A 25,034-nucleotide genomic window follows, 5' to 3' on the forward strand; every position below is an offset into this window, starting at 1 on the left:
GCTCGTATAGACAGATATTCTTAGTAATATAAGTATGTAGGACAAATATACAATTGTATATTTATTAATTACAGATCTGTAATCAAAATCAAAATTAAAAAATGTAGATAGGTAGGTTGTGAATAAAAATAATGCTCCTTTTGTTGTTCGTTTGCATAACAGTCAAAAATGTTTTGCAAGTGTGCATCAAGAGGATGATGGTATTGAATAAAAATAAAAATAAAAATAAAAATTTGCATAAATGGAGGGTGGATGCTACCCGCAGCAACCTCCCCGTGGCGAGACCTGGGCAATCGTTATGATTTGATGACTAATTAATAACTGTATCATTATTTCTATGGTATATTTATTAATTATGCAGCAAATAATACGAGCGAGTTGGCTGCGAAAATGCTTTTTTCTATTTAATCGCTGTTATATTTTTTTCCAGGAACCATGTCTTTAAGATTCTGAAGTGTACCACATTGCAAATAGAATTTTACGGAAAGAAAATTAATAATAATGAATGCAAGGTCAGTATTGTTTAATTATGTACTTATACATATAGCATACATGTGTCATGTGTTATTTGCGAAAGGTAACGTAGTAGTCCTCCCATTTCGACCAATCAGATTCATCGTTGAAGGGTTGAGGAGGATTTGGGAAGGATTTCATAAAAAAAAAAAAAAAAAGTAGAAATAAAAACGTTTTAGGCTTAAATTTTGAATTGCGTTAGTATTGTCTCACTAATGGGGTGGAAAAGTAATTTTATAATGGTAGAATAAAATATAAAGATTAATATTTTTTTACAAATCTCTTGTTTATTACAAATACGATCGATGATAAAGTAGACCATTCGTACCATTCACACAATTTGTACAAATCAGGCGTACGCTATTTACAACGAAACAATTTACACAATTTTGACGATCGTTGGTGCGATAGTTTGATAATTGTTCGAAACATTGGAGAGAAAAAAATCAGTCTGGTAGTAACACTCTGTCCAACGTTTGCGATGATTGTACATACGAAAACGTTGAACAAGTAGAGTTGTAGTCGTTAGGACGCGGCTACCACGAGGAACGCGAAGAAATAAGATGAAGCATCTATTCTTCTTTTTTTTTTTTTTAATGATCATCGTTTGATTATATCTATATTGTACGACTGTATCGAGATTATCTGGCACAGATCGTTAAGGTACTTTATATACAAGTTGGTATAATAATAGTTACGTGTAATTACGTTCGCGATACAATCGTATAATATTTTTCCGAATCTTTAAGATTCGACGAAAAAAGAAATATTTTTCTAACATTTATCTCTAACTCTGGTACTCGCGGTTCGCGAGAACAGATTCGTTTTAATTGAAAATGATCGCGGATTATTTACAAATTCACACAATTATCCCGACACAATGAATTAACGCGAGACGACCCATTAAAATATCGACGACACGTCGCTATGACGACATTGTTTCAAGATTATAAATCAAACGATGTGTTTGTTATCTTGATTAAATAATCGATCGTCTCGAGTATTCTTTTATTATTATGGCAAGACAAAACGTTACATTGTTGATTTTTCACCGATCGGGAAACGAAGAAACGTAACGATTCGTTTATCAATCTATAATAAATCCGTCCGTTTCGTCTTTCTCGTTATGACTTGACTCGATTGACAATTAAAGCGTATTCAACTCGCGGTCTGTTATAATTCAACTGACTTTTCATTGATCGCGTGAGTATTATTTCGTGATAGTTTGACGAATTGAAAAAGACATCGTTTCTCATCTTCGAACGTTTAATCAGGTCCGTGTTGTTAAAATTAAATAAACAAGGTAAGAGGGTGTGATTAGTCTAAACAACGAAATTTGAAGTAGGATGAATAGATGAAATAGTCTTTTGGAAAAATTGTAAAATGTTCAAACGTATTCCTCGGAAGGCTTGGGTATACTAGCTGGCAGTCTAAGCGTACTTGGAACACGATTGGCACTGTCCGGCAGTTCCGCGATATCGACGAACACTCCGACCAGACTGTCAAAGTTTAGTCCCCAATTAAGTAGATAATCCCAGCTGAGCGCTGTCGTAGTGGTGGATGGTGATCCGGTATTAGGAGGTCTGTAAAGTCCTCCCATATGGGTGGAGAGATCATCGTCGGAAGCTACCAAAGTACTGAGAGATCCTCGAAAAGAACTATCAAATGCATCGTAATTGACATTTGGTGGCAACGGGGGTTTAGTAGTTTGCGAGGATTCGTTGCTTCGTTGATTGACCACCACCACCTCTTCGTCATCCTGCTTGGCAAACGGGTTATCCGAACGTTTATCACCGACTAAGGAGGTGTTATCGTATTCAGAACAGGTGAAACTGTCGTTGCCACTCTCGTCGGTTGTCGAAGAGTTTCTTCTTTCGAGTCTCTCGACAGGTGGGGTGTGTCTTCTGTGAAGATGAAGGGCAGCATGGGTAGGCGGACCTCTGGCCTCGCTCGACGAGCTCACCGCATCCAGAGTCGACACCAGACTGGACGTTCTTGGTCTCGAGTTGAGTCTCTCTATCTCTTCCGCGGTCAGACCCATCGGTCCCGATGAGACATTGTTCACAGAGTTTTCGTTGTTGGATTGCGGGGCCTTGCGACTAGCCGTAGATCCGGACAATTGACTCATGATGGGTGAATTAAGGCTTCTCTCGCTGTTAGAGTTCAACGCGTCTTTGCCGACTCCTCCGGAGGAGGATGTGGTTGCTAAAAGTGCGCTTTGCAACGGTTTCCCGCTGATGTCGTGCAAGGTCAGTATCCTCGGTTGCTGAGCGGATAATTCGCTGCTGGGTGACAATCTGGCGAGTGGGGTGCTTTGTAGGAGTTTCTGAGTTGGTCCGGGTGGTTGACTGACGACGTTAGGCGGTGGCAAAGCCCTAGGAGGGAAGGGACCGGTATGCCTGTGCTGTTGTCCGCTGTGCTTGTGATGGTTCGCGTAGTTATTGATGGGCGGTGGGGTCGCTTTGTACTTGCGCATGCCATCGCGGTACCCTTTGTAGTGGTAGACTATGTCGATGTCGCTCGGTGCTATCGAACTAGCATTCTCCAAGTCGTAGTGTTCCGGCATGTCAGGTTCTGGGTTGTGCTCGTGCGAGTGCAACGAGCTTTGACCCGGTGGAGGTAAAGGCGGGTGTTCGTCCCGAATGGGCGGTGATTTCGTTACCTCTCTTTCGATTATGTCCGGCCTCTGAGGTCGATGTTGTTCGCTCGTCGCGTTCATCTCTCGTTCCTTGTACTTCTTCGAGATTAATTCTGGCCCCATATGACCCACTCCACGCAGGTCTGACGCATCGGATATGTAGGTGTTTTCGTGTCGGGACATGAGATTCTCATTACCGGTGCCAACAAGCGAGTTGCCGGTCATTATCGCGTTCGTGTTCTTATTCACCACCGACGGGGCAGACTTTTCTTTGTTTTGTCGTCTAAGTCGAAAAACTATGAAGCTGACCAGAATGGCGATCAATAGGATAACGAAGAACACTATTACCAGAGTGATACCTATGCTCAGCGGATCAGCGGTCGCTGCTGCACTGATTCCGATAAGCCCTCTGCATCCGGTATTCACTTTACCGTGATACAATACTTCCTTAAAGATCGAGCCAGACCCATTGAACGGCTGGATCTCGTTGTTGATGGTGAAGTTAGCCAAACAACCTTCGAAACTTCGGGCGCCAGCGCTGTGAGCATAGTACAGGTCCTGGCTAACCCCACCGATCGATAAGACGGACAAGTACGGATCCAGGAAGTCGTGAACACCGGCAGAGTCCAGCTCTTCGCCCATCTGAACACCGTCCACCAATAATTTTAGTCCTCGCAGGTAGGAATGAAGGGTCAGGTTGTGCCATTGGCCGTCCGCTAGGCCTCCTTCGATGTTGCCAGACATATTAACCGGTGATCCCAGCAGGGATGCATAAAACAGTTGTCCATTGCGAAGCTGCAACATCGTACGTTCGTTTTATAGGTTTCTCTCTTTTCAAAAATTATCTCTACGAAACGAAATGATATACATATCAATTTTCTTACCTCCACCGATGTGAAATGCTTGTTCGTTGCCGTGTACATCAGAATACCGTCAGATTTGACCGATCTGAACATCAGACCGATCGTCTTCATCGGTGATGGATTTGTTATAAAGCTAGTATCCTCGTTAACTGCTCGTTTCGTTCGATTTTTGTGCCACACACTTGAACCACCGTACAAGAATTCTAATAGTTGCATCCTTCTGTGTTTCTCTGAAATCTAAATTCCCAAAAGCTTCTTAATTCTAGAGTTTCCTCGATTAAACGGTCATTTATTATTATTATTATTATTAATTATCCGCGTACCTTGAATTCAACGTATCCACCCTCGCTTAGAGTAACAGGATCAAGTGCAGCTTCGCAGTTGGGTGCCGTTAATGATCCGCATTGACAAGTTACTTGATGCCACTTGTCGTAGCACTTTGAGTTCGCTTCGCAAACAGAGATCGAATCCTTTCCATCCTTGACACAAGGATTCTTCTTCGATCTGATGCAAGTAGATTTCACCCCTCGAGACGCGATGGGATTCGATAAATTCAAGGCTCTACCGTTTACCGATACCGAGTGTACGCATCCTACAAAGTCGTCAGAGTGCACTTGTCCTGGCCTTTCTAACACCGGGTCTGCGTTCTCCAGTCCTCCCACCAGAAGGGGGTTGTTATTGAAATTTAGGGTTCTGTCAAGAGAGAAAGGAATCATCTCTAATGCAAGAACTCGTAATTCAGTCGTTAGGTATGTATGGATACTAACCCAGTTGGTCCCACGTCGTCCGCATAGCAAGTGCCATCACCTGGCCTGCAATCCTCGCAAATATCTCCGTGTTCTCTGCACATGGATACGCTCAAAGACACGACTCTTCCGTTTCTAGTTGCTGTTACTTTCCTCCATTCTCCATCCGACACGGATTGTTCCGTTTTGATGGTGATGGAGGTGATGGCGCTTCGCGCACCTCCGTACGAAAACACCACTCTTCCGTTCACTAATTCCAACAGCACAAAGTCTGAACGTCCTCCGGTTTGCGGGGCATAATTGTAGAGTAACAATGCGTCTGGTTTCGTGGTCGCAAAGACGATAGTTATGTCGTTGGTGTTGGAATCGAGAGCTGGGAATGCCATGTAGGATAATTCTTCGAATCCAAAGGTGGACCTTTCGCAGTGTCTTCCGTAACGACCTTCTGGACAGCTGCATCTGTAGCCGGGTTTCTCTCCTACGCATAAACCTCCGTAGAGGCAAGGGTTCGGCCTGCAAGAATCCGTGACCGCTTCGCAATGGTTTCCTCTGTAGCCAGCTCGGCATAAGCAGAAGAAACTAAAGCTGTCTGGACTCTTCCTGCAGGATCCACCGTTTCGGCAAGGATTACTCGCGCAAGCATCGCCCCTCTCCAGTTCGCATAATTTTCCTTCGCGATCTATCGGACAACTGCACTGAAAGTCGTATCCTAATCGTCGACATTGCCCTCCCTGAAAATTATTCGTTCCACTTTCAATTAGTAAGATAATTAAGAGGAGTATACGTATATGGGCGTGATGTAAAATTCTTACGAGTAAACAAGGATTCGGCGAGCAAGGATCTTGCCTCCTCTCGCATCTATCTCCGGTGAATCCATCGCGACACTTGCAGCTCATTTCGTGCATCATTCTCGGTGACGTTAGAATCAATGCTTGACTGTCAGTGATTCTAGCGTCGTTATATATAACCAATTTATCGCTGCAACTACCTCCGTTCTCACAGGGTATACGTTTGCACGGCGAATAACCGATGGTAAAGGTTTTTCCCTCCAAAAGTGATCTAATTTTGTCTCGATTACGATTTAGTAGCTCGGCAACATCATATTTACTGCGGTATCCTATTAAACATAATATTATATAATTAATTGAAATCGGTACAAAACCAATGAAAAAGTATAGAAAGAAATATTGGTAAAGTTAGGCGGTGTAATTGATGTTACCTTGAGGAGATTCTATTGCCAAATGAATATTTAAGTCGGATGCATTCTCTCCAAGACTAAAGATCTTCAAATTGTCACCGATTTCTATCTCTTCCTGTAACACGTCCAGCAAGGCACGATAGTTTTGGCTTAGAAAATCTCTTGCACTCAATTTTGACACTTGCAGCGTCACGCTGTTTTCGATCGTAGTATTGGTAAAGACGAGGAATTCAACGGTCACTTTGGACACCACGTTCGGATGGCGACCGTCGTTACCGGATACGCTTAGGGAGTAGCCGACTCCTATGGCAGAAAATTTCAATTCGTCATTACTTTTCTAAGTTTGTAAGTTAATTAGAATTATTAGGGGAACGTTTCAAACCTGGCGTGATTTTTTTCGTATGAAGATCACAGGCAGTAGGAATACTAAGAATCCTCGAATTGGAACCTTGAAGAATCTTGCAGGAATAGGTACCAGTGATATCTGGATCGTTAGGATGTACATCAGCGATCTTTCCTAATGGAATTTGTTCGTTGAAAGAATGAACGATGACGTGAACCGATCTGGGTGACGATGGACTGTCGTTCTGATCCGTAACGATGACAGTTATCGTATGCTCGTTCCTCATTCGTGGTATTCCGGAATCTTCAACTTGAATCTTAAAAAAAAAAAGAAAAGAGAGAAAAATCAATTTTAGTAATTGTAAGGCTAATTATAATATTATTATTCGTATACAAACCACAAGATCCAACTGAGGCATCGCTTCTCTGTCCAAACTCCTAGTAGTCTTTAGCACTCCGGTATGCTTATCCAAAGTGACCATATCGCTCTGTCTTCCCCCAACTAATTTATACGTAAAGGGTGCTCCATTTGGTGGCAAATCGGGATCGGTAGCACTAAGGGTCATGATGATAGTTCCAGCAGGTTCGTTCTCGTTCACGTAGCCGATTACCTCCGGTGGATCAAAGATGGGTCCATTGTCGTTTATATCGGAAAGTTCGATATGGACTAGAGCGGTACCGGTCTGAGGCGGTGATCCGGTATCTATGGCGCCTATCGTTAAATCGTAAACCGGGATAGTTTCACGATCCAACTGCTTGGCAGTTTCTATATCTCCAGTTTGTGGGTCCACTTTGAAAGCTTGTCCAATGTTACCGCCAATGATGGAATATGAAAATTGATTATTCTGCGGTTTGATGTCCTTGTCGACTGCCCTGACGGTGAGAACACGAGTTCCGTGAGCGGCACCCTCCGACACCGTGGCGTCGTAGTTGGTCTGCAAGAACTCTGGAGGATCATTTCCATCCTGAATAGAGACGATAACTTGAGCTTCGTCGGTATCGTTGCCGCGTATCCCTCCACCATTCTTCGTCATCACCGTCAACACCACTCTGTTTTGCGTTTCGCGGTCCAGCCGGCGGGCAACCCGGATGATACCAGTCTCGGAACCAATAGAGAATCCTCTATCGTTCGAGGAACCGACGAATAGATAGTAAACGCGACCATCTTCACCGGCGTCTTGGTCGGTCGCTTGAACCAGACCAACGGAGGTGCCAACTTCTGCACTCTCGGACACGTCCATGTGAAAGACGGGTTGAATGAACTTTGGATAGTACTCGTTGACGCCTGTAACGTGCACCAGCACGGTCGTGAATCCGACCATTTGTGGATTCGAGTCTGGATTAGCAGCGACTATGTCTAACGTGTACTCGTTGGCCTCCTCGTAGTCGAAGCTGATCACCGAACTGATTTCCCCGGTGTCTTCGCGGATCCGGAAGTGATCTTTGCCTGTGCCACCTAGGATCTTGTATTGCACCACCGCGTACTTTGGCGAGTCGATGTCCCGAGCGACTACCTTGTAAACGAAACTGTCAGGCGGTGAATTCTCCAGTAGATAAGCTTCGTAAACACTTTGGTTGAAGGTTGGAGGATTATCATTGATATCGGACACATTCACAGTCAATGTCGCAACAGCTTGCTTAGGCTCGAATCCTAAATCCGTAGCGGTGATGTTTAGTCTATATTCCTGCACCAGATCGTAATCCAAAGGTTCCAGTATAGTAACAGCACCAGTGATGGAGTGTACAAAAAACTCGTTCCTTTCATTTCCAGCCGATATCTTGTATCTGATCATTCCGTTGGGACCGTCATCGCCATCGGTGGCGCTCACTGTCAAGATGGTAGTGTTAACGGGTTCGTTCTCGGGTACTCTCACTTGATAGCTATCCGCGGCAAAGGTTGGGGCGTGTTTGTTCTCTCCTGATATCACCAAACTCAACGAAACTTGATCTTTCTGCGGTGGGACACCCTTGTCGATTGCCTGAGCCTTCAACAAGAAGGTGCTGCCCACCGAAACACTGGCCAGACTTTTTTTAACGTAAACCCATCCAGTCTTTTCATCGATAGAAAAGTATTCGGTTCCGTTAACGTTCGTCAAGGAATAAGCGATCTCTGCGTTCACACCGAAATCAGCATCGTCCTTGGCCACTAAACGAATCACTCGTTTGCCAAGTCCGTAGTTCTCAGGTACAGGGTACAAATAGGATCTTTGTTCGAACTTTGGAGCATTGTTATTCGCGTCTACAACGTTCACGTACACTATTGTCCTCGAGGATAACGGTGGCTTTCCATTGTCCGTAGCGACCACTGTCAAAGAGTATAAATTCTCTGGAGAAGACGGACGATGAGTGTGTTTGTATTTTAACGTCTTTTTGCTGAACACGTCTCCTGTGGCTGGGTCGACGGTGAACAAGTCCGACGGTTGTAATAGACTGTAAGATATCACTGAATTTGGTCCTTGTTTGTCACGATCGATCGCGGTCACTTGGCCAACGTGTGCAACAGGCGGTTGTAGCTCTGGGAAGTGGAAGTGATAAGAATTCTCCTCGAATTCTGGTGAATTATCGTTTTGATCTTGGATGGTTATCGTGAGGGCGGTTGCTGCTTGCCAGGCACTGTCTGCCGCCACCAGCTACGCGATAAAAATCACATCGATATTATTATTATTATTATTTCGAGAATAGCGAAGCCAATGAATTTTACTATACATATATGTACGTATATCTAAATACCGGTATAACGATATTTTATACCAACTTTTAGCAAATACTCGTCTTGTTCTTCTCTATCCAAGTGTCCATCTACGGTCACATTTCCGCTAAGAGGGTCAATAGCGAATTTCCTTCCTGGATTGTCGGTAAAACTATAAGTAACATTAGCATTTTGGCCAATGTCACGATCACTGCTGGTTATCTTAATAACAAAAGTGCCAATTTCTGCGTTCTCTGTCACGTTTACGCTAAATAATCGTGTAAATTGTGGAGGGTTATCATTCTTATCCAAAACAGTGACCAGTACGGTGGCTGTACCAGTTAAGGATACTTGTCCTTGGTCTCTAGCTTCTACGATCAACTCGTAAGAAGCAATCTAAAGAAAGGAAAAAAAAAAAAAAAATGAGATTTTCAATTGCTTTCGTCTATATGTATTATTTAACTAACTTATTAATTAGGTCAACTTATCGTTGAACAATCGCCTCACCTCTTCACGGTCCAATTTCGCATTGGTACTAATTTCCCCGCTATCAGAGTCGATTACGAAAGTATCCGTGAAATCGTTGACCAAGTAATAGGACACTTGCCCGTTCTCGCCGGAATCACGATCTTTCGCTGAAACTTTGCTGACGAACAAAGGTGGATACTCGTCCTCCGGTACGGTTGCATTATAAATCGAGGCTTCCATTATCGGTGCATTATCATTAGCGTCAGTTACGTTCACGAGCAATTGCACAACGCTTCTTAGTGCCGGAGTGTCCGAATCACGAACCTCGACCCAAGCCTCGTAGTACGGTGCTGTTTCGTAATCGAATCCAGACGCCACCAACACCTACGTACGTGCAAACAAACATAACATAACATAACATAACATAACAATTTTACTTTCATTCTGCACAATCGTCGTTACATCTATCTAGGCATATCTTTCAATTATTATCTTTCGAACGAGAATCAATTTGTTGAGAACAGGAGACACAAGTCTCCAGTAGAATTGATACAAACCTCTCCAGTATGTGGATCAATTTTAAGGGCATCTCCAACATTTCCCCCAGCCATTCCGTAAACCAGATTACTCGCAGCGCCAATTTTTGGGGTCGTTGCGCTTAGCTTGGTGATAACTCGTCCCTCTGTCACATCCTCGGGCAAGGTAAATCTCGTGCTGATGGTGGATCGAAAGCTTGGAAACAGTTGTCTCTCCCACAAATGGATGACCAAGTCCGCGGTGACGGATTGAGGATTCGCGCCAGAATCGGACGCTTGGATTTGCAATTGGTAGCTGGTTTCGTCATTGGCCAATTCCCGGGTCGCTCTGATCACACCGCTGTTCGAATCGATCGCGAATTTCTCGGCATCGATTCCCTGGAGACGGTAGACGATCCGAGAATTTTCACCGTCGTCGTCGTCCATCGCTTTCGCGCCGAACACGAAATCACCTTTAAAGGAAACGATGGGCTTTTACCTCTGTCGTTACTTCAGGCGTTACTTCACACGCGTGTTACTTTTCTCGGTATTTTTCAACTTCACTTAACGCGAACACAGTTTTCAGAGCCCTTACCTGGTTTGGTAGCACCCGGGACATAGGCTGTGTATCTTGGACTAGAAAATCTGGGCGCGTTGTCGTTCACATCCGTCACGAATATTGTCAAATTTACAGCAGAAGCCCTTAATTCCGTTGGACTAGAATCCTGAGCAATCAGGGTTAAATGGTACACCGAGGTTTGTTCACGATCCAAAGGTACCACCGTGAACACCTCTCCAGTCTCAGGGTCTGCGGTGAAACGTTCCGAATTTTCTCCCAACAATCTGTACCTGTATAATTAGATAGGTTATTAGTAATCCTAGAACGATAGATTAAGTAGAGTCATCAGATGACTTACGTGATTTTCGCGTTCAGACCCTCGTCTTTGTCCGTGGCGTGTGGTTTAGCGACCCAAGTACCGGAACCGGAGTTTTCGGTCACCGTTGCTTTGTACTCTTGCCTACTAAATTCTGGACTATGATCGTTCACATCCAACACGACGATTCTAACTATGCCTGATCCAGTCAATGGCGGAGAACCTGTGGAACAGGTTCGATAATCATCAATCGATCGATCTATCATTCCACAAATTGTACATGTATAGAGTGGTTGAGAAAAAGAAAAACATTTTCAAGTTAGCTACTAATTATTCAAGACTTTAGAGAGTTACAGTATTCACCGAGAAGAAATAAATAAAAGATTGCAAATGTTTTTCGTGTGCTTTGTTTTCTTTAGTGTATCTCACTGATACACAGCCGTGTAAGTTTAAAAGAAGACAAATTACGATTTTACAAAGTATCAGGCGGTCGGTACCGTCGAGTTAATTGCGCCGCCTAAAACAGCCCATTATTCTTTTGGGGGACTTGATTTCTCTGATTGCAGCAGGTACATTGTACACGTTGCCGTGGCCCAGGGCCACGCGCCTCTATAAGCGTATATCGTTCAATCACGCTCCGTTTCTTTCTTTCTTTCTTTCTTTCTTTCTTTCTTTCTTACTTACGACCAGGGTTACGAGCACAACAACAATTGCAAAGCACAATGGTGTGCACTGGTATAGGCGGTGTTCCCTGGTGGCCAATTCGGCCAGAGATATACTGGCTTACACTTGGTAGCGTTACACCTCTTTACTCTTTATTCTTTACTCGTCTGTTTAATAGTCTGATGGCTTGCGTCGTCACGTATTCTTGTTAAAAAGTAGTTTCTTCTTTTTTCTTTTTTCTTTTTTCTTTTTCTTCATGCGATTAATACGTAGAAAATAAATAAATTAATATAATTTGTGAATTGACAAATTAGTACAGTGCCAATCCGATAATGTTTAACAATAAATTTGCCTACTCGGCAAGCTGCTTTCCACAAAGGACAGGATAGGGTAGAAGGTGGACCCTTATAGTAAAGGACACGCGTTCCAAAATTGGAGCGGAATGGTGGTGCAGGATAGGTGGCAGGTACACACGCGACAGCCATAACGTATGAATAAAATAGGAGTATAATGCGACAGGGTTCGAGAGTAGGATCTTTGGAGAGATGCTCGTTTCAGGGTCTGAAACGTGCAAGAAGCGAAAGCGTGTTGAAGGGCAGGGGGGTAGGGTAGGGTAGAAGGATGGTAGAGTTGTAAGCAAAGGAGAAATGGCGGTATAGAGAGGAAGGAGGAAGAAGGAAGAGGAAAAGTGTTGAGGGTGGGGATGGTGGAGGCAGAGGAAGGCATTTGGAGAGCGATTATCATAATCGCGCGTCATAACTCTGCAGGCTTGTCTACCGCGGCGGGGACCGATTGGACCCCCGATGCTTGCACGAAGAAAAGGGGGAAAAAAGGTGGGCACCCTCGAATGGGAGACTACCGGCTTCGTTGGACCAACGATAAAAAAGATTTCGACGAGAAACTGCCCACCGCTTAAAGAATCTCATCGAACAACCCACAAATTTATATCCAATTTGTATATTTACCGCTCATTACTTAAACTCATCGCGTATACATACTCGTGTATATGTATATATATATATATATCGTCTATTGTTTAGTCTATTTAGTCTATTTAGTCTATTTAGTCTCATCCGAGTCAGAATTTCTATGATGTATCGATGAAGAGGAAAAAGTATACATAGTTGTGATTCAAAAGAAATTGGAGAATATTTTTCAGCTGGTAAAATCATTTTTTTTTTCTTCTATCATCTTTTATTTTAACGTTCGTCCTTCGATTTCTTTTGTAATTTTTTTGTTGGAAAGCCAAGCCAATATAATTAAGTCCTTTGTCCGTGCTAATTCGCAACCAGTTTACATAGAAGCTAAGACCGGTTACCAAGATGGCCGGAAAAATATCCTCGCCGAAGAATAGTGACTACCCTTTCAATGCCAGTCTTTGTGCAAGATTCCAGCATACCTATATACCTATTTAGCCGCTCCCTTAAGGTACATTTCTAAAGAATCTGCAAGGGGGAATAGCCTCTCTGTACCCGCGATTTCTTTGCTTCTTCTTCATCTTTTTACAAAATTATTTACCTTCTTTCATTTCAATTTTCTATTCTATCTTCATGGACGTATTCAATTTAATCAAGCTTGTCTTATAATCATTACAATTAAGCAGTACTAATTAACACTTTTATTGCATATAGCTACGTTTCTTATAAATTGAATTCGATGAAACGAAATTGAACTTTGAGAGATGTAGTAAACAATATATCATTGATTGGTAGAATAACAGAAATGCTTATGTACTTACGTAGGTATATTGAAAGTTGAAAGTATTCTATAGTAACTAGCGAATGAGACTTACCAGTATCCATTGCCACCAATGTCAGGGTGTATTCTGCTACCAATTCTCTGTCGAGTGGTCGAAGGAGAAATATGTCGCCAGTGCTTGCGTTGATTCGAAACAAATCCGTGTCTCCTTCCTTGAGAAAGTACCTGACTTGATCGTTATAAGGTGGTGTGTCAGCATCATAAGCTTTCACCTGCACAATTTATAATATTTTTTCAACGATCAGTAAGATTTCTCGATCGCTATAGGCTTCGTAGTTACCTGTATCACGAATCCTCCTCCAGGGGGTACCATATTCTCCATCACGTGTGCCAAATAGGGTGAATCCAAAAATACAGGCGCGTTGTCGTTTATATCGAGAACAGTGATGGTTACTTGAGCATTATCACCCCGGGCTGTTTCTCCAACTTCCGATGCACAGTCTTCGCCACGAATGGTCAAATGATATTTAGACTTTCGTTCGAAATTCAGATTCTTTGCTACCCTGATCACACCACCGTCCTCTGATATCGTAAAGTCGCGATTGTCGTCTCCCATCGCGATGCTGTATCGCACTCTACCGTTTGCACCCTCGTCTCGGTCCATCGCAGACACCTGTAATTAAAATATTAATACGTCGCGGCCGGTATGTAATTAATAAGTTAAATTATTTTCGTATAAGGTAAAAATAATTATTTCCTAGCCCGTACCTGAAGAACGCTAGCTCCGATGCTGGCATTTTCGGCTACGGTGGCGGAATATTGTCGGGGGTCGAAAACCGGTGAGTTGTCGTTCTCGTCAAGGACCGTGACAGTGACAGTTGTCAAGGACGATCTCGGTGGTTCGCCACGGTCTCTCGCGGTTACTTCCAACGTGTAGTTTGACCTTAATTCGCGATCCAACGAGCCAGATACGCGCAACAGTCCATCTACGGGACCCACGGTGAAGGGAAGCATCGTGTCCTCCAGGGAGTACTCGACGTATCCGTTTCGTCCTTCGTCCCTGTCCACCGCCTTAATCGCCATCACTACCGTATTACTTGGCGCGTTTTCTATTATCGATATCTTGGTCGGTGATATGAACTCTGGCGACATGTCGTTCACGTCTAGTAGCACTATGGTCACCTACATAAACGACAAGTTGAAATTCTAATTATGTACCTACAATCGAGCCTCTTATAAACAACAACCTGTCTATCTAACATAACTACCTAACTGTCATAGGATCGATCTAGAGATCTATCATTTTCATTTACACAATGAACGAAACATACCTGAACGGTGGAAGACAAAGCTCGTGCCGGTGGTTGAGGACTGTCGGTAGCGGTAAGAAGCAAATTGTAAAGTGGCTTCTGTTCTCTGTCTAGCAAGTTGCGGGTAAAGAGGGTGCCGTTTGCCGCTACACCGAAATCACCGTTCTCGTCACCGCCGGCCACCGCGTAAATCACTTTGCCGTTATCTCCGGAGTCGAGATCCTGAGCGGTCACAGATAACACCGGTGTGCCGATCGTCGTGTTTTCCACGATGTCTGCCGCGTGTGGGCCAACTTCGAAAATTGGCGCGTTGTCGTTTAAATCCACCACGTTACAATACACCGTAACGGTGGAAGAGAGTGCCGGAATACCACCGTCGGTCGCTTGAACCACCAGGATGTAATGCTGTACCTGAGAAAACGAGATAAGTTCTTTCTTCGCTTAAATGACAGGGACTTGAATTTAATCCAAAATTTCACTACGCCATTGCCTATCTTATGGTGCGATGCATCGTATTAGTATAATAGATGGGCAAAATGGCGTGTTTCGGTGAGAAACAATAGGGAACATAGAGAAGGGAGAGGGTAGTTTCATCATCGTAATGTCTTTCATATTACATTTGGGCGGGATCATTACACGACCCCATGTGAAAGCATTTCACTGGGGTTGGGAAGATCTGATTGTGAGAGCATTATTCCACGAAACTCGTATTGGTCGTTGCAAAATTGTTTAGCGGAAGCTTCTAATCGTAACCAAGAAAAAAAACAAGAATTTACATAAAACTTTCGGTTTTCCCTCTATGAAACTAATAAGTTTCATTTTTTACAAAAAAAAAATTTGATGACATATGTATAATTTTGGTGTTTTTTACTCATCCTGGAAATAAGTATGGCTTGTCTCCGAAACGAAGCATCGGACTGTCATTAAGAACGTCTGTTGATCGATCTGTCGGACTGTTAGCGTTAAACCCTAAATTCTAGTGTTGGCTTCGTAGTCGAAAGCTAATATAATAGGCGCGTTCGAGCTTGAATGTAGAGGCGTGTTTCATGGTTATAATCGTAGCCTCGGGCAACTAACGTGTTTTACCGTATGTGGACCTCTCGCGTGGTGGTGGTTCTCTATCCGCTGTCGATCAAGCTGCGATAGAAAAATTTGATCGTTCGAATCCGCTCAATGAAAATGAAGAAGAGGCTTGTTGTTCGTCTGAGCGTATTTTATTCAGAATCATTTAATCTGTTTAGATTATAGATTATAGATTATAGATTATAGATTACAAATTATAGGTTGCTGTGTATGTTAAAAGTCTGACACGATTCGAAAGAAATTCCAGTAGAAATGTTTAATTTAATGGAAAATTTAGAGAATCTGAAAATGTATAATTATGAACAATTTGTCGCCTGCAAGGACATAGAGTTTCTGGAGCACGTTCCGATTAACGACTACCTATTATTTTTAGCAAGATTATAGCCGTTGAAAATTTGGTGAATAAATCGGCAATTTCATCTGCGACCACCTAATAATTAGAAGAAACTTTAGCTTTTACGATAGTATGATTGAACGGCGAGACAGGTCGTACCGTACGCGTGATTGGTAAAGCGTGTCGTTTCATCATCGTAATTACGTCCAGACACGGAAGTCGTATTGATGTTTTAAACACACGATATCAGTGTCTTGTTCTATTCGTCTCTGACAAAGGTAATTGCTGTCGCGTTTAGAATACAAATGTCCTCGAAAAGTTTCGACTTGGTGCATTATCAAATCTGTAGCAATAGGAGGAATACGTACCTGTTCGTAATCGAGGCTGGCCGTGAGTGTGAAAACACCGGTGCTAGGATTCAAGGAAAAAACATCGTTGGCCCAGTCAGATATCAAGGTGTAGCTCAGTTGACTGTTGGGTCCATCAGCGTCCGCGTCCGTCGCTACCACCTGTCCGATTCTACTTCCTCTTGGCATGTTTTCTGCCACGTCAAACGAGTATGCGGTGCTTTGAAACGTTGGAGCATTGTCATTGGTGTCAGTCACCTGTAAAATTCAACAAAGATCCTTTGGTCTATTTTTGAAAATTTATCTTGCGCTCGTAACTGACAATGAAATAGAACGATATGTTTATGCAAGTTGAAACGTTTCTGGATGTTCCTCGAGTTCTTGGTCGGTGTTATTTCTAGGGAACACTGGAATTCCCTGATAAAGGTACCTTTAGTTAAGAATAATTATTGTTATTCTTGATCAGTCTCTTCATTCATCTCTTTGGTTCGTTGTTATGTTTGATCGAGAAGAAAGGTAACGGGTTAAGATAAACAATTCAGAATCGGAGCTAACGCTTCTTCCTGTTACTCTTTCGATTGTACTCGACGTCGCTGCCTAAATAAACACGTTTCCATCAAGAAACCGAGACAATCGAGCACACATTCTTCTGTTATTCGTCCGTCGCGTCGTGTCGCGTTGCATCGCGTTGCATCGCGTTGTTTTCAAAGATACTTGATTCATCATCATGTTATTGGACTGACAATTATCGAAGGATCATTTGGAATTTGTTTTTTAAGCAGAGGGGAAAGTTTGTAGTTGCAACTTTTCTTCCATCGAAAGAATGGTCGGAAGGAAAGTTTTGCTGGTCGAATGTTTTTTCGCACGCGTGAAACGAGTATGTACGTGGCTAGGTGGTGTAGGAAAAGAGTGGCAGGCAGCCACTTCGTGGCGAATCTATCGGCGTAGCGGCCACGGCCGAAGGTCTCGGAAGTCGGAATGAATAGGTTTTCAGCGTCGAGAGGGATCGACACGCGGTGGCGGTATAAAAGAATAAAGCGGAGGTGGGCACGGTTTGATTAAGGAGGGTTCGGAGACGTTTGCAAAAAGTGACGGTTGCCCCGAGACGACGCGCTGGATGACGAGGAGAGAACCCGAAAGCGGACTCTGGACCATTCTGACCGTGTAGTGGTAGAAGAAGAAGAAGAGAGTAGAAAAAGAACACTGAAATTGTACAGAGAGAGAGAGAGAGAGAGAGAGAGAGAGAGAGAGAGAAAGAGAAATACAAAATCAGAAGAGGAGTAAGAAAGAATCGAGGATAACATTGTCGAATGTAAATTTCAATTGCACTGAAAGAAATTTGTTACTTTGAAATTGACTAATATCCAAATCCCTAATTTACTAATTAAATGCGAAATGGCATCGATTTCATAAGATCCTAATTAATCCTCATTGGTGCATGAAAATATAAGAAATAGAGAACAGATATGAGAACACAAATTGGTTGTTGGACAGTGCGACGGAGGAAAGAAAAGGACAAAATGGTGGAAGAGATTCTTAAGATGGGGAGGTCGGAGAAGAGAAACTCTTCTAAGGTCGATCGATGGTGGCGAGGAGAAGAAGAGAGGATATAAGGGGCGAGAAGGGGCAGATTCCGCAACTGTCGGCAGCGGGCCTCTTTCATGGAGCCCCAAAGAGGCGAGCTATGATCGGGACTGGCATTCCTTTTGCCTTTAAGAGACCCGGATAGAATAGCGGACGGCGGCCAACGAGAACCTTAAAAGAATTCCAGCCATTACACGTCATAAGGATAATTTTTGCGATTGTCTCCGACGGATCTTGGCCCTGCTCTGATCTGGTCTTGCCTTCCTCCTCCTCCTCCTCCTCCTCCTTCTTCTCTTTCTCTTTCTCCTTCTTCTGTTTTGCTACTCTGCCTTCCTTCCACCTTCGTTAAACGACCGGCCTACCTTCTTCACGTTTTTTATCGCCGCGAATCGTTTCGGTTGGCCAGCAGCGTAATGAATTATAAGGCGGAACGAAGGAAAACCGCGTGATTCCATTTTGCTACCTTTCTCATTGTCAGATTAATCCGAGTTTCTAACAACAGCTTGGAAATTTACAAATTTCTATTATCGTATTACAATACTTTAGCTTACTTAGAATTCAGTTGAATTAAAATAGGGAAAAGAAATTGGTAAAGGGACGACAACCCTTGGAAGGGTTTCTAATTAGAAGTACAGATGGCCGGATAAAAAATTACAGCAAGTCAAGAGGATGATATATGGAAAAGAGATCTTACCTGAATGGTTAACGCGATGTCGGTGTGTTGCAATCCATCATCGGCTCGAACTTTCAGGACATATTTTTCTCTGCTCTCTCTGTCGAGTGCCTCTGCAAGCGTCAGTTGTCCCGTGGTCGGATGAAGCTTGAATTGGCACTCGGTTTCGTTGCTCGGCTCTTGGCTGTCCAAATTATTGGCAGCACGACGATTTGGTAGCAGGGTGTAAGTTAACGTACCGATCGTATCCGGATCGAATGCTTTGAGAACCGTGACAACGGTGTTAGGTGGTGCCTCCTCAGAAATTTTGAATTTCCAGGGGCCGCTCCCCCACGTTGGTGCTACGTCATTCTTGTCCAGCACCGTCACGCGAACCTGTAAAAATTGTCAAAATTGTTCCTTCTTCGTTACATTTATTCGTTACATCGATTCAATTATAAATTTCCAAATTTTTCAATTGCTGATAAGTTGAAATTTCTCCGGATACGAGACGGAGTTTTGTCAGTCGCCAGGATATATGTATACATATAATTATGTGCAATCAATATAAATCTACGGTTCGTTGTTGTACCCTGGCACACGGTATGCATGCGAAGAATCGTGAGAAAGTTAGTTTTTTCGATTCGACTCGTGTGTACTCGTGTGTCTCGTTTCATTAAATTCTCAGTCACGTCAACGGCCAAGGTTTATGCGACTACCAGAAGCCAGTGTGTATCGAAACGGTCGAAAGAACGATGAAACTATTGGAAAAACATGATGCTAGGTGTAACATATTTTTTTCGATCGGTCAACTGTCACCCATGATCGTGGACAAAATTCATCGAAACAAGATGAACGACTTTTGTATTCATGCTACAATCATTGTATCATGGACGGCATCAAAAATTCTCCGAGATTTTATTTTTTCGAAAAATAATCAACTTTCCTCGACTGGAATAATAATCTTTTTCAAAGTCAAAGATTTTCATTCTCTACACAGAAATGCATAAACGAGAGAGAAATGTTGATTTCATATAGGTACTTACTTTTGAACGGACAAAAAGAACTTGTAATCCGAAGGCAGAGAAGACGCTGAAGAAAACTAAATATGGAAGCACGTAGGTGATTTTTAAGCTTACATAATCCCCGGTCAAACGCATCGATCTTCCTAGTAATTAGCCGGACTTTGGCCGTCGTTGATAAAGTACGTGCCATCGATTATTGGCCGGGAACGTTTAGGCGTGCCACGAAACGTAACCACGAAGGAATGACGAAACAATGGTCAGACCGATGTTCCGTCAAACTCACTCCACGGTTCTCTCTGCTTGAAACGTACGAATAAATTTGACTTTTTAATTATTTTGCAATGCCGCTTCTCTCTTGGCCTATGTTTAACATCGATTCGCTACCGATTTCTCATAAAGACCGTCGCGTCGTCGTTCAAACATGTTACAGCCATTAGTCTTTCTTTTGAATGGCTGAAAAACAGTTGGACACGGTTTGAACTCTATCTACAGGGTGCTTCGTAATATGAAATCAAGATCTTTGTGGGGTGTATGTGTCTATCGTTTGAAGGGGTTACCAAAGCCTAGTAAAAGAAGGCAGGGAGAATTGCGAATTTCGCGGGAAGAATGCTCGGTCGCGTCAGCGTCGTCACGATCCTGTTGGTCGAACAAGCAGACGGGGCAACGGCAACAATAAGCAGACAAATCAGTGCGGTCATATAGCTGTCTCGGTGTGTAGAGAATATTCCCTCCTCTTCTTCTTCTTCTTCTTCTTCTTCTTCTTCTTCTTCTTCTTCTTCTTCATCTTCTTCTTCTTCTTCCGTGGCCGTTGCCGGTCCTCTGGCTGTTCGGCGAAGAGGGGAAGCGAGGTATATGGGCGGTAAAGAAACGCCCGGAGAGCATTCGGAGTGCAAGGAAAGATGGTATCTGCGTCAGCGCGGTCGGGGATCAGCGGATCGGATCGAGTCGCTCAGCGGGGGTTTCTTTGGGTCATGCACGAAGTGAGTCCCATTCTTCTGTTTCTCCCTTTACCCTACGCCCTCTCCTCCACCATCTTTTTCTTCTTTCTTTCTCTTTTCAAGTCGTGCTTCTGTCTTTTCTTAGGTTCGTGCCTCTTGCTTGTTCACACAGGGCTCTGCCATTATCCCTGTTCAGCTTTCTTACCCTCTCTCTTCGGCTCGTCTCTTTTACCGAACGGGGTCCTATGGGTTCTCTATGAGGGGTCGAACCACTGACATCGGCCGATTAATAACGTATCTTCGTGGGGGCCCCCATAGACCACGATCAACGACCAGCGACCAACGACCAACGACGAGAAGTTTAAACCCACGGAATTCTCTATACCCACCGGGGACAATAAGATATATATCTACTAATAATTCCTTCTACCTATGGTGGACAGTTTTTCTTTTTTTCTTTTCAAGTGTTTGTATCGGTGTCTGACGAGATAGAGATATTTAGTAAATGGAGGATGCATTAGGCTTGATCGTTTGCGTTGTATCTTCTACTTTAGTTTTTTCCGCTTTTTTTTGCCGAACCAAAGTCGGAATCTTGTGCCACGAGCTGTTACGAGGGTTTTTTGTGGCAGGTAAGGTTTCGAGCAGACAAATTTTGCGGTCGTAACTGCTTTTACTGGAATAAGGGGAGACGCTGGCCGGTTAACGTTTTACATTAAACAATTTTTTATCAAAATTTCTAGATGAAATGCTTCAAGGTATCGTGGTCGATGAAATATTTCTAAAGAATTGATATTCCCATAGGGTACGGGACGAAGGTATACTGCATGTATAAAGGGCAAGCTGTAATTCCGTCTAGCGGCTGGAGACAATAAGATATATATCTACGGTTCTTACGACTAATAGCTTTGTTTTCTCGTGCCCCCATGACACAACGTCCCCGTCCCTTCAACGGGCTCGACTTCACCGTAGATATGTCCACGTCAAAGCAGCCTTGCCGATGAATACTTGCGCTTACGTTCGAGTTAAGTTGTCTTTCGATCATTTATAACTTTCTGTCGCGCAGGATGCAAACGTACTCTTGTAAAGGGGGGAGCTATGGCCTGCCATATGAAATATGGTGAAAAAAAGGCAGACGTGAATTCTCTCTCCCTCTCTCTCTCTCTATCCGTCGGTGCTAAACATAAATTAACGAGTGACGTTTCATAAATAATCGTCTCAAATTATTCGCCGTTTCTTCGCGTATTCTCAATTGTTAAGAAAGTTTCGGTAATAGCCGAAAGTTATTTTTGAAAGAGCCTGTACCGAAGGATCATCGACGAGCAACAACGTAACGCGTATTAATGAGCATCCTTTATGCACGGACGGCTCCAGATCGCTGGTCCGCTTCTCTCTTATGCAATCGTCCGGCAACCAGTTACACACGTGTTCCCCTTGTAAGTATGTATCTTTATTACGAGTGATATGTTGGTTAAGCATACGCGAGATTTTCGTATGCTGCGAACAGAGAGCCACGAGACTCGTGAAAGGAATTCTACGCGAAACTCTTTAACGACCGGTACCTATACTTGTATGTATAAGATTCAAGATATATCGAGTTACTTTACGATTAACTCGTGAATGGTGATGTTAAATTCTTCGCCGACACTCTGCCCTCCTGATAAACATACTAATTTACGCTTGGCCAGGGCCAACATAGTAAACGCGGTAAATTAGGAAAGTCAAGTAGTCGCAACCATGTACCCTGACCACCATGGACTTGATGGGCTTCGTGCGGAGGAACCAGTCGAAACACGAATAACTCCACACCTATTGGTTAGTTTATTTCTCTCTGTCGTATTCGTTTGAAACAATCGCGTGGAAGTTGGATTATTTTAATCATTTTTTGGTTAATTATTATTTTTCCCAATTATTTTGGCAAAAGAAAAATGTGAGGCTATAAAAAACGAAGAACTGTGACATATTCCTCCTGTAACGGACACTTAACCCGCAAGCTGCGGTCGTCTGTTGTAGGCATCTCGCATGAGCTCGTGTCCCCCGGTATAAATTCAATATCCTTTGGGCGTCTTCAGGGTACCGGGCGAAAGTCCACCACGGTTACGAGACCCTCTCGTAGGGTTGCAACGACAGGGTAGAAAAACAAAGCGGGTTACCAGAGAAGAAAGAAAGAGAAGGAGAGTGGCAGTGACCGCAGTAGAAACTTGGATGGTTTCTTCGTTGCTGCTCGGTACACGAGTGTCCTTTCTTTTCTTTTTGCTTTAATTGCATCCTCGAATCGAGAGTAAAAAAAGGAAAGAAAAAAAAAAAAAGAAAAAAAAAAAGGATAAAACCAACGGCTCGTCACAGGATCCCATATGCGTACGCCACGGACAAGGTGCATCGTACCTAAGCGACAGACTTTCGATGGGGGGAAAAACATGAGGCAAATCGACACTGACATTTTTACGATCGATCGAACCCGATTGCCGTGTTGTAAACGATCTGTTTGTTATCGGGAAAACTGTTTAGCCGTTTTTTCATTATATTTATGATCGTTTTTTCTGATAGGCTATTTCCAAAATTTCCAAAATTTCCAAAATTTCCAATCTCTAAAAGCTTTCAGTGTTAAAAATGATTTTAACATCACTTATCGAAGAATCTCTTTTAACTGTTTAAGCGTTACGAATGTACCGCTAGGTTCGTTAAGCAACGACGACGTTTTCAATTTTCTTGCTTCGAATGCGGCACAGTTGTCGTTGTCACCATACGATAGTCCGCCATGCAAATTGGTAAAACGAAGATTTTTTTATAATATTTTGTACCGTTACAAGGATCTTATATGGCTTGGGTTACACACCAGGCAGGAAGTACAAAGAACATTATCGATAATTTTTAATTTCTAATTTATTAAATGCTTTTTCACCAACGAATTAGTCAAATTAATGAAACGATAGGAAGCAGTAAAGAAAAATCAAGCTGTTCTATGTACAGAAGAATTTTATATTGTCCTAATAATAGAATAATTATTTGAAAAATATCCAAGGTACATGGCAAATCCTAATTTAGCAATGCTCATTCTCTCTCTTTCTTTATACGCGCTTATGTACTTACTTACGTCTCTCCGTCGAATGGAAGAGGGAAACGTCGGTTAGGTAGACGGTCTTTGTGCAAGATCCGTCTGAACCACGTGATGGATCGTCCTTTTCGAAATCTCTTCGACCAACTCTTATTTTTATTTCACGCGTTCGCAGAATTCGTTTAAAATTATATTACAATACCGCTCAAACGAAGAGTAATGAATACCGTTCGCCTGAGAACGATAAATGCGCGTCACAAGGATCGAAAGAGAGGGAAAGAGAGATACATGAATCATTTTATTCCATGAAGAAAATGATAATCGAAGAGAATTTTATAACAAATACAAGAAGCCAAAAAGAAGAAATTTCTCTTGCTTTCATAATCTCTGACCATTCGGTTCTAGTACCTTTTTTTTAAATAATATGTATGTATCTTCAATTCGGAAGACAAATGAAAATAAACATTTTTTTTTTTTTATTAATTTTCTAGATAGGAAAAGTAAAATGTTTCGAAGAGGACTGAAGAAGGGAAGAAAAAGGATGATATCCTGGGTGGAAGGGAAGGAAGGCTGGTGAACGGCGCGGCGATGAGAACGGGCGAAGAAAGGTGGTGCAAGGTAAGTGGTGTGACGTGCGTGGAAGTAGAATAACGAGAGAAAAAGGGATAAAGGGTTGACGAGGTGGGGATTGTCTGGCGAAGGAACCTCTAACAACCTATGATCACGTTATTAATTGAAAGAGGACCGCCGATGCTACCGGTTACGCCACCGATTTTACGTGCCGTCTTATGGCCATGCGGCACCGACACCGGGGCCCATCCTTTAACGCAAACATTCTCGTCGATACGTGAAATTCCGAATTGTCAGGACCTCCGTGAAATGGCGAAATATCATTTTTTGCCATGATCGTTTTGACGGTAGAAAGTATCGACTGATAAACCAAATTTTCACTTATTTGTATCTGAAAATGTTGAGTGCTTGCGAGAAAATTGCTACTATTAAATATCCCTCTAGTGGCTATTACGAGAAATAATGTACAGTCAGCATAGCAGCGTAAGCCACGTGTCTCCCGATGTAATTGACGGAACTTTCTCTTGGAAGTTGGTCGAGCCCACCCGGTCAAAGGCTGATCACGATGCTCGCAATTTATCGCGATTTATTCTTTACCCGTCCACGACGCCGACGACGAAATCAGGAAATTAAGTCGATGAAATAAGCCATTCGCCGCGGATTAAGAGGTAGTATGTATCTCGAATACCTCGAGCCTCTGGAACGATGCTGTGCTCACCTTTGACAATTAAAATAAATCGATCCAGCTGGCGAGACTGCGAGTGTTGAACTGTCGGTTGAAAGCAAACCTCGAGGAAATATTGGTCATCGATTGAGATACTCGGAACGTCGATTGCCAACTTGGGATTTCTTTCAGCGAATGCTTCGAATAACATTCTAACCACTCGAAATCGTTACTAACAAGGAATATATGTACGTAATACCTTATATC

The 25,034-nt window shown here is 43.0% G+C and overlaps 1 protein-coding gene across 1 annotated transcript in view; it reads right to left on the reverse strand.

The window, feature by feature from the left end:
• Positions 1–1,088: 1,088 nt before the first annotated feature.
• Positions 1,089–25,034, reverse strand: part of ft (cadherin-related tumor suppressor fat) — a 53,061-nt gene continuing 29,115 nt past the window's right edge. The window contains exons 2-20 of the mRNA XM_034316883.2: positions 18,561–18,914; positions 16,304–16,540; positions 14,540–14,929; positions 13,977–14,390; positions 13,549–13,881; positions 13,303–13,480; positions 10,890–11,070; positions 10,568–10,821; positions 10,015–10,445; positions 9,497–9,841; positions 9,056–9,385; positions 6,699–8,930; positions 6,341–6,617; positions 5,980–6,261; positions 5,573–5,877; positions 4,782–5,491; positions 4,338–4,707; positions 4,036–4,251; positions 1,089–3,946 (exon numbers count right to left, since the gene is read on the reverse strand). Coding sequence (XP_034172774.2) covers positions 1,901–3,946; positions 4,036–4,251; positions 4,338–4,707; positions 4,782–5,491; positions 5,573–5,877; positions 5,980–6,261; positions 6,341–6,617; positions 6,699–8,930; positions 9,056–9,385; positions 9,497–9,841; positions 10,015–10,445; positions 10,568–10,821; positions 10,890–11,070; positions 13,303–13,480; positions 13,549–13,881; positions 13,977–14,390; positions 14,540–14,929; positions 16,304–16,540; positions 18,561–18,914 — 9,885 coding nt within the window. The 3' untranslated portion in view covers positions 1,089–1,900. The remainder of the gene's footprint in view (positions 3,947–4,035; positions 4,252–4,337; positions 4,708–4,781; positions 5,492–5,572; positions 5,878–5,979; positions 6,262–6,340; positions 6,618–6,698; positions 8,931–9,055; positions 9,386–9,496; positions 9,842–10,014; positions 10,446–10,567; positions 10,822–10,889; positions 11,071–13,302; positions 13,481–13,548; positions 13,882–13,976; positions 14,391–14,539; positions 14,930–16,303; positions 16,541–18,560; positions 18,915–25,034) is intronic.

Source organism: Osmia lignaria, chromosome 16, assembly GCF_051020975.1.
Source record: "Osmia lignaria lignaria isolate PbOS001 chromosome 16, iyOsmLign1, whole genome shotgun sequence".
Taxonomy (NCBI): Eukaryota; Metazoa; Arthropoda; class Insecta; order Hymenoptera; family Megachilidae; genus Osmia; species Osmia lignaria.